This window comes from Phalacrocorax carbo, chromosome Z (assembly GCF_963921805.1).
Source record: "Phalacrocorax carbo chromosome Z, bPhaCar2.1, whole genome shotgun sequence".
Taxonomy (NCBI): Eukaryota; Metazoa; Chordata; class Aves; order Suliformes; family Phalacrocoracidae; genus Phalacrocorax; species Phalacrocorax carbo.
Genome location: NC_087548.1, coordinates 15293284 through 15303621, shown reverse-complemented (window position 1 = coordinate 15303621; position 10338 = coordinate 15293284). Strand labels below are relative to the sequence as shown.

At 38.4% G+C, this 10338-nt stretch overlaps 1 protein-coding gene across 4 annotated transcripts in view; it reads left to right on the top strand.

Moving 5' to 3' along the window:
* Window positions 1-102: 102 nt before the first annotated feature.
* The window catches only part of RANBP3L (RAN binding protein 3 like), a 37973-nt gene continuing 27737 nt past the window's right edge, over window positions 103-10338 (top strand). For 3 of the 4 annotated variants that reach the window (XM_064437989.1, XM_064437990.1, XM_064437987.1), the window contains exons 1-2: window positions 103-655; window positions 10135-10193. In XM_064437989.1, the coding sequence (XP_064294059.1) occupies window positions 400-655; window positions 10135-10193 (315 nt within the window). In that variant the 5' untranslated portion in view covers window positions 103-399. The remainder of the gene's footprint in view (window positions 656-10134; window positions 10194-10338) is intronic. The other variant, XM_064437986.1, reaches the window with a different exon arrangement.

Genomic DNA, 10338 nt, shown 5'->3' with positions numbered 1-10338 from the left:
GCGGTCGGTCGCCACCCGCCCACCCTCTTATATTAATACGCTTGGCTTTACATATCCCCTCCCAGCGGCCGGCCCCGCTAAGGGCTCGCCCCGAGCTGCCACCGAGCGCCGCCGCGCCCTCACTCACCCGCGGGCCGCCCGCCGTAGCGGCCGCCACTCGCCTCGGTGAAGCGCTGCCCGGCGGGCGGCCGTTGGCCGTTACCCGTTACGGCGGGGCCGTTACCCTCCGGTGGCGGCTGCAAGGGCTGCTCCTCGCGGGGCTGACTGAGTGGTCTTGACGGGGGGTGGCCTGGGGAACGGCCAGTAAGACTAAATCCCAAATTCTAGACCCAGCTATGGCTTATATAAGATATACGTATGTGAGTACATATATATGAAGGTACTTCTGAGGACCTCATAATGAGAAACCAGCCAATTCCTGCTTGCAAAGGGGATGTTTTATATACAGCTATGCAGCGCTCCTGTGCCGGCTATCACTTTTCAGTCAGATCCGAGCGCGGTGCGAAGGCTAAGCCTGACCTCCCCAAAAGAAGAGACTGTCCCAGTGACCCCTGGGCTCTTCACCAAGCTGCTTGCCTGCAAGAACAGATGGCCCACAGGCCCTGCCCTGGCTCCTCTAGCGGCAAGTTAAATCCCAAGGAGGAGTGCTGTACAGGTAGGTTTTGTCAGAGGATATCTTTTGCACGTCTCCTGTGTCCCCTGCTGCAAGGAGGATTCTGGGGAACGGGATAAACACAAGGAATGTGCCTGGTTGGTAACTTAATGCAAAACAAGAGCTTGGCTGGGTGTAGTTTCTTTATTTCAAGTTTTTAGTGGTAATCTGTTAGGAATCTCCAATCTGTATATTAGTTGGAGAAAAGAGGTTACCAGTAGTGTATATTTGGTGTTTTACTTGTAGAGCACCCCGAAGTGACCTCTCCTCGTTTCTAAGAGTGTTGACTCCCCTGTCATTTGAATTTTCTGCAGCTTTTCGAAATGCTGGGCCTGACAGTGAGTGGGAACAGTCCTCACTTTCCCAGCCATACCCAGGAATGTCGCTCGCTTTCCTGGCCTGCTCTGCCCCATGCACCTGGGCAATGAGAGCAAAACTGGCTCAGTCTAACTCCTCAGAGAGGTGACTGACTATAGAGGTGGACAGCAAAATCCTTATCTAGATAATGAGGAGGGCTAAGAATAGAGAATCATTTATATGAAATTGTAATAATAACACTTTTCAAGAGGGTGCATGAAGAAACAAGTGCTAATATTAAGGACATTTTGCAGATGATGCCACCAAGGATTTTTGCTGTGCGTGTTGATGAATGAATCCAATGTGGTGTGTGAACATGATGCTATGATTGACACAGTTCAGAATGTTTGGGCTAACTTATCAGTTAATCAGCTTTTCAGTTTGTGCTTAGTGTTGTGCACACATAGTTCAATTTACTTACATGCCTAAAATTTAAGGATGTGTGAATATTGTTGGATCACAGCCTTGTTACATGCATAGTTCAATTTCTGCATGAAAAAACAGAATGTTGCTTCTATGCTACTTTGTAGGGATTTATGAAATTTAATATTGCTACAATGCCCTGATAATGGTAGGGCTTTATATGCCTATGAATTTTATTGCCCTTGCATTGAGTATTTTACAGGGTTTTATGATAGATTAAAAATGCTGAGCACTGGGATGTTGGAAGTTTCAGTGCTTATAAAGCAATTATTGGTTACATACTTTGACACAGTCCTGCTGGTCTAGTGACACAGTTACTTCTGCCATTGCATCACTGCTAGAATTACATTGTAGTAGTGAGAGTCTCAGAAATTTTTTTTTCACTCTAATGTTTGAAATGAAGCCAGCTGGGTTTCATTTCTCTCAGAAATTATGTTAAAGTATTGCTGGGATAGATTTTTTGTTGTTGTTGTTTTAATGCCTCTTTACGTCTTGCCTATATGAAGACGAGGGCTATGCTCTACAGAGGTGCATGGGTGTGATACATGCTGTATTTATAAAAACTTTTGCAGGCTGTCAGCTGAGTTTCCATGGCTGAAGAGAAGAATGCTAATTTTTAGATTTTATATGGCATGCTATGAACCCACAGTGGAAGCTAGGAGTAGTAAATGGAATTGTTTGGGTAAAAGAACCCTTTCCACACCAATCAAGAAAACTGTATTTAGAATCTGTAGCATTGAGAAGAGTGACTGAAGAGAGGGTGAACATGATTTTAAAAAGGTAGGGCCTGACTCTGCACAGATGTCTGGATGAAGAATCCTTGCCTTTGTAACGGGTCTCACTAATGACAGTGAAACCATGTGGCCTATGAACTATTTGTATGGCAAAGAATGTGCAAGATTGGAGTCTTAACAGACCAGTAAAGCTGTCCTAGGACAAATTCTTCCAGAAGTTTTATTTTGCAACAGTCAGTTGAATGAACTTTTCATTTCCTCTTTCTAAGTATGATGAAATGGAAACTCACTTCTTCAATGACGTACTCTCTGTTGATCCAAACAGGGATGTGTGAAGTTATTTATCAGTTGCCCAAACTGTATTTACAGGAAGTGATCTGAATCCAAGATAAGCAACGTACACTTGGTATTTAATACAGAGTGTTTCAACAGCATGCAGTGCTGTGTTCAGGAATCCCTTCGTGGACCACTGATGTACAGTCACTTCTGTAGCAAGCACAGCCAGGTGGCCAAGTGTCTGTTCTATATGTTATCTAGACATAAAATTCTCAACAAAATTGTTTTTCAAAACATGAAAGGCTTTGTCCAAAATTTCATCTCAATGTATTTGAAGTACTTAATTTTAATAATGCTGAAACTATTTCTTATCATAAAACACTTCAGCATGGTTTTGGACCAATTATTTAGAACAACTTCTATTGAACATTTTTGGAAAATGAGGATTCATGAGAACTTGCAAATTTATTGATTCACTGACACTCTTCAAAAGAAGAGTATTCTAAAAAATTAAATTAGCTAACAAATCTGGAAGTATGATGAAGATACTGAACTTGAAAATTTGTTGCCTGTATAGCAACATGCCTCTCTGCTACCTCTGCATATGGAAAACTCTTCTGATTGACCAGGTTGGAATTTAATTTGATTTATGACCCTGTTTTTATTTTTCTGTTTTCTTTTTAGTGGTTACCAATTAAGAAAAAAACCACCATATATGTATAATGGATTTAGATGCAAATTAATTAATCAGTCTTGTCTCACGATGTCTTAGCAGAAAAAAAAAAAGTAAATTTGCTTGGAAAATCCTGCCAGCTTTGCATTAAAACTTAATTAAATTAAATTAATTAAATTAAATTTAATTAATTAATTAATTAAAATTAAAATCTTAATTTTTAAGGTAGTTGTCCCAGAAAGTACTGAATATGCTTCATAAGCAGAAATCAAAAGAGTGAAGTGTAATAAATGAGAATCTGTAAGTAGGTTTCCAGGTCTGTGTTTAGGGTCTTAAATAAGTGACCTGTTTTTTGAAAGGTGCTGAGCAACCAGCCATGCATGTGAATTCCACTGGAGTTCTCAACTGCTCAGTGCTTCCAGAAACAGATGTGTTACTCAGGATCAGCAATGTGAAATCTTTAAAAGCCTTTTCTGTATGTCCTAAAGTTGGTCAATTTTATTAAGTTGTGTGCCTAAAGTACTGTTCTAGGACATCCCCATTTTGCCTTGTGTACCTTCCTTAAGTTTTGGCAGAGGAAAGCCTGGTTTATGTAGTGAGGTCACTGAGTGACATGAGGTGTTGGCTGGCAGCTTTGTTGCACTCCTGGTTGGCTGTGAATGGAATTTACTTTATGTTGCAAAGTTCAGTGAGTATTTATAAAACAGAAAGCACTCTTCTAATGCAGGTTTGGCAAATCCTGCTCTTCGCCAGAAGGCTTCTACTATTTTTTCACCTCTTTTTAGATGAAAATGGTCCATCTCTGGAAATACTGACAGTTGTCTTTTCATATCAAAAACCAGAAACAATATTTAAACAGGAGTCTGAGCTTGGATAGCAAAGTAATTTGTTAATCTATCCTGCTGCATATTTTCACTATATGATTTCTCTTCTGCCTGTTATTGCAGTTTTATTATCTGAAGTATAGGTATTTTTTTGTGGTTTTGCAGCATATTGAACAAAAACTGGTCGTAATAGCACATAGTTTAACTCTGATACTCCTTGAGGCAACATGTTAATGGACAGACCATTAGCTAGCATAGTCAAAATAATTCCTTTTTTTTTTTTATGGAACTATACTGATTTCTGAACCATATCTTCCATATACATGCCAGTCCATTGCTGCTTTCTTTTTCTTCATGTATATTGCCACAAAATACCAGGCACAATATTTTGTCTTAGTGTTTTTTTCAAGTAATAGCTTTAAACAGCATATATTCATAAATGGCAAAGCTCTCCCTTGGGTTTTTTTCTTAGTATTTTAGTAATGTGTCCCTACTAAAGTCACAGTAAATCTACTTTTCTTCTTAACATCTTCCCCAATTATATGTTCCCATTGAGCTAATTTGTATGTGAAACAAACAAAATGGCAATGTTATGTGCAACAATTTGTTGTTATTGCTTAACTTTATTTGGTTTGAGTTCTATGACTTGGGAACCAGCAATCTAAGCTGTAACATAAAAATGCAGAAGTATTCCTGCTTTTATATTTGCAAATTATAGCATTAATACACAAAGGTAGTGAAATTCATGCTATAGTGTATCAGAGCACAGGAACTTGCTAGGACCATGTCATAGCCTTATCTTTTGATAGGATAAAATTACAATCTGAATATAAATTTTCATGTAGTAGTTTTTGTGTGTTGTGTAATGCTTACTAGGATGTTGTGAGGGAAGGCTGGATGCAGTTAAAGGTTTTGTAAGTCAGTGACATTACTTGGAGATTATACAATTTTCCAGAATCTTATTCTGTTTGAGAAAATGATCTTTGATTAAGAAGCTGTTTTATTTTTTTTTTTACTGTGTAAAGTAAAAATTGTAGTTTCTGTTTTAGAATTGGAAGTTTTGCTGTGAGGTGCAAATGGGATTGTCACAAAACCCAGGAAGGTGCAAGTTGTTATTTTAATTTAAGAGATTATGAGAAAAATGTTATTTTTTACAAGTCAGCTTTTGCTATCAGTGTTACAGCTTTGCTGGCAGTTAGGAACCACTGGGTGGGTTTTTTTTCAGGCTTTGTGTGAAGGATTCCATTTTGTAGCTAAGCCAATCTGAAATACCTGATTGCAGGATTGGTGGTTTTTGTAAAGAGCTGTCAAATAGTATGTAAAGTTGTGGGAATAATGGAAGCTCAGGCAAAATCCAGATTGGCATTAGGCCTTTAAAGAAATTCTCTGTATGAAACTGTTTAAAGAAACAACAGAGACGTGAGAATCCTGCCCCCTAACTGGTCAATGGCACTCAATGGACAAATAGAATAAAAACTGCCTATTGCCAGCTCTGTGGTGAAATATTTAAAGTACATTTTTTCCATATGGCTTTCAATTAAGCCTAATTTTAAAATCTAATACAAAGCAGAAAAGCAGGACACCATGTAAAGTGTCTAACCTTACATTTCTTAAGGTATTAGGTTAATTTACTGGAAAAGTGGTTAGAGCTTTCTTCAACACTGACTGGCTAGTCCCTGAAAGAGGTATTGTCTAGTCACTCAGCAGGAATTTAAAAATCTGGGTGATGTTGCATACCTCTGACACCACAGAAAGCCTAATTCCTTAAACAGTTGCTCAGCTTTGTAATTAGCTAAAGGGATGAGTAATCAATGAAGTCGATTTGAACAGAACACAAATCTGAATGAGGAAATCAGTTTCTGAACTTCCTTTCTCTAATAGTATACATTGCTAAGATTGGAAGAGAAAACTATGATTCACGTGTAAGAACAGTAATTGCTGTTAAACTCTGATGCTTCCACTGTAGCACTTTAATGCACATATAAAATGAGTTTGATTTTTAGATTTGATGGGCACACAGCTTTCACTGGAGTCAGCCATCCTGAGGGATATAAAACCTTCTCCTGTTATTTTTTAATAGATGTAGGTTCCTAACTTTAGATAAAAAGCTGTGAAAGTATTTGATATGAATATGAATTTAAATGTTTTTGGACCTCTGCCAAGTTTGGTAATGATGAAGATGCAATAGAATTAATTTTCTTTTGAATCATAATATGTAAAAATCAGCTGTTTAAAAGTCAGAAGTAAAAAACTTTTATTGAGATCACAAATTCCTATCTTATCCTGTTAAAGATTTGAGTTTTTTTTGCTTCAGTTTGGGAGGAAAAGAGCCACAGCACTGTCAGCCACTTTTGACACATAACTTCAGACATGTGACTGCCTGAAAACTGGAGAGAGATTTGGTCTCATTCTCTTCACTGTGTCCTCAGACCTCAAAGGTTAAGGATCATTTATCTGTTCTTTGGGCCAGATGGAGCAATAATAACTCTAAAATGTTCAAAGCCATCAGTGTCCTGCTTATTTTTTTTTTTTAGCGTGTATATTTGTGAAGTTTCTACAGCTTTAGGAAAAGCAATAGCAATAGAAGTGAAGAGTGGAACATCACAGCAAAGGCTGAAGGACCCATACACCTCATGGACAGTGCTGGCTTTTGGGATACAAGCAAAGTTGGTAAAAGCAGTTTTACATTATTTCTTGCATGTCATTCTGACTAGTGCTTCCTAGGCTTAGGCCACAGCCAGCAATTATTTTTCCCAACATGCACCTCTGTATATTCTTTCAAATGCCAAGTCTCCATCTGGGCATATGAACAACCATAATTTGCCAACTGTCTGTACATACAGTGCTAGGCAGAGCACTGAGCAGAGTGATAGAGTGGGGATGCCCGAGTAGAGCAGAGCAGGCACCAGGCATGAAACCATGGTGCCTTCTGTGTTGGGGAACACGGGTCAGAGCACGGTTGATAGTACTTCTGCATGGCTGGAGCGAGGAGGCTGTGCAGGTAAGGTCTCAAACAAGGAAACTGGACATATCTAAGATGTCTTCTGGGCAAGGGCTTATTTTGAACTGCAAATGCAGCAAACATTATGCTTTCTAATTCAGCAGCTTCAGGGGAACTGTAGTGAGGAAAAGAGAGCCCCATCTGTGGTGATTATTGATGGGCAGACAGACAGGTTCTGTGTCTGGACTCTTTGCAGAGGCTGGTGGATTATTTCAGTCCCTGCGGCCAGAGCAGCCCATCTGGCAGGTTCTTATGGTAACTTTTCCAACAGCCTCCTTTATCCATAAGTGCCAAGCTGCTGAGGACTGGAGCAGCCCATCTTAACCAGGCACTAGCCAGCCTGTGTCTGTGTCCTGTTGGTGATGAGGAGGAGAGGCAGCTCCAGCCCACCCCATTCCTGTCCCTCCACATCTGCGTGTACCCAGCCTTGGCTGCTGCTGCCTCTTCCCTGGACAGGGTCAGGCACTGCCTGCCTGGGTGCCTCCCGCCTCTGCTAGGAGAGGAGGGTGCAGAAGGGCTTCTCTTTCTCCTAGCACAGAGTCATCCACCCTGGCAGCATCACCCTTAGTGCAGAAAACAAAGGAGAGAAATGCAAAGCTGTTCACCAGAGTTAAAATTAGCATGTTGACATGATTGTGGTAACTCCTGGATGGCCTTGTGATACATCCACAAGTAATTTTGCATTGCTTTTCCTCTAGGGATCAGCTGCAGATATTTTGTGCTTGAATATCTGAGAAGTCTAAAACGTAACTGGAAATTGATGCATAGAATACATATATAGTTAACACATACATTTTCTAAAAGTCTGTTATGAATGGCCTGATTAAGGAGTGAAGATCTTACTGATAAGCTGCTAGGAATGCTTTTCAGGAATATCAAAAAGGTTTTCTTGATTTGGGTAGAAGCAATACAGAACCATAAAAATTATAACCATGGTGGCAAGAAAGTTTTTCCTTTGGCTCAAAAGCAGTTGATGGGATATATCTTTTATATTTACTGCAATATCAAAATATGCATATTTATCTTTAAGAGGTTATTATACTGTAGCTTCACATATTTCTATTAGTAATCAACAAATTTTTACTAATTTTTCTTCAGTAATAGTTTAATTTTCCTTCAGTAATAGTTTAAAAAACTGTTACTGGAATTTTGTTGTTTATATTGTACTGAGTGTTTCTAATTTCCTAATTCCTTCAAACTACCTACAGCCTTTTAGCTCCAGCAAAAGTTAACTGTCCTTTTTCACAGCAATTTACTCTTAGCTAATTTCATGATTTGGAGTAGTAAATGTACCTTTAAAAATACCGCTAACTTTTGAGCTTTGAGAGGTACTGGGGAGAACATGAAGGTTTCTGTAGTCGTGCTTTAATTTTTGCATTTTTCTTTAATTCAGTAAGAATAAAAGTCCTTTTTGTCTTTTAAAGGAGACACGAGAAAAGCCTATTACATTTAATAAATCATATTTCAGTGAAATACTATTGTATGTGTGCCACTTCCCTCTAGTGAATAGAAGTGGAATTGCTCCACCTCATGCCATGCCATGAATCCACAGCTGCAACTGGATTATGGAAATTTTCTTCAACTTTCAGTGACAAAGAATTACCATTTTTGGAGTTGAACCATGTGAACTTTTTTCTGCTTTTTCTGCTAAGGACAAACCAGACCTTTATGCAAGTTTGCTAAATTCAGTCCTTTGCACACACATAATGCCCAAGTAAATTCTAAATTAACTTCAACAACAGCAAGACTGTTTTAGTTATTACTGCTGTGTCTGTATATCACTGTATTTGAGTAACAGTTTCATGCTTCTTGCATCAGTTTACATACATGCAGCATTTATTTTAACAATGTTTACTTTTTTCATGATTGTTGAATATATATTTATTTAGTAATTTAAAGACCTCCATGAAAGGTCGTTATTTGCTTTATTGAACCTTTAAGTAATTGATACCAATGCTAGAGTGGTTTTGTCACAGATGGGTGTGCAAGCCAAGATAAAAATATCAATCAAATGTTTTCATATGGACATTTTTGTTGAACAGGTAAATATTCTAATATAAAACAAAGGAAGTCAGTGTTATAAAAATGGTGTGTACATGATAAGTATTCTGTCAAATGTCAGTTAACAAGATATCTAGTGTGGGATTTCTCTGGCCAAAGGCCAGTCATATAGCTCAGTAGTCACCCTAATCTGTCCTTATCACCAATGGAGAGAAATACATGCATTTTGGTCTCCATCCATCTCCTAACCTACACAAGTAAAGTATGCTTATGCTCCGAAGCTGATTATTGACAGCACATTACAGACATCTCAAGCTAGCATGAAGTGAATCCTGAATGTGGTGGTCTAAAAATGAATCTGTTTGTGTCTGCTTATTTGCACTTTAATTGTGCCATTTATTGGCATAATAAATATGCCATTAATTGGTGGTACTGGTGAAGACAACTTCTGCTTTCACACTGACAACCAAAGATAGTACTTTAGAGTTGCACAGGCTGTGAAGGTCTCATTCTTAGCAAAGTAAGTAGACTGAAGAAGTCATGTAAGATGTAGAAGTAGTGAACCCTAAATCAACGTAAAATTTGATAAGGCAACTGTATGCTGAAATGTGTTTCATTAAAAATAAAAGGATCCAAAGTTGTTCTCAGTCATACCTAAGAAATGCAGAGGTATGCCTGAGAGTAGAATTTATTCTATAGAACTTCATATATTTATACATCATACTCACGCATTAAAACTGACACTAGGCATTCACTTACCTGAAGCCTAAAGAATGGGAAGTGTGAATGTAGCTGAGAGGCCCTGTAATACATTGCCTTGCTTTCCTTTTGGGATCATTTTGTATTTCACATCCTTGTACTTTTCTGAGAACTAGACCTGCAATTCACCCTTATTCTTGAAGGATGGCAGATGTTTATTCTTTTTATCTAAAACAAGTGTAAAAAAAAATATGAGGCCAAATCCTTTGGTGTATAGTTAGGCAAAACTCACACTCTGATTTGTGGACTCTAGTTTTGGGGTTTTTTTTGTTTTTTAATTTATGGACTGTGCTGTACATCACTGCAGCTCTATACTTTCTTCCTTTGTAACAAAAGGATAGAGTTGTGTTTGTTAATGCATAGCACTTTGAGAACTGTGGTTGAGAGGTGCTATTGCAGAATTCTTAATAAAAATGTTCTCTTCCCTTTTTCAGAGAGATCAGTTCTTGCCCAGCCAACATTTGTTTTTGAAAAGAAGCACCGTCCTTTGAAGGTAAAAAGCTTTTTTTGGGGGGCATAATTGATAAAAAATGCTGAGAAATAAGGATTCTGAAGACAATGGTCCTAGCACTAATGAAAGATTTTAGCCCAGGTTAAGACTGGTAATAAATAGTCTCAAAATAGAACAAGGAAAAGTA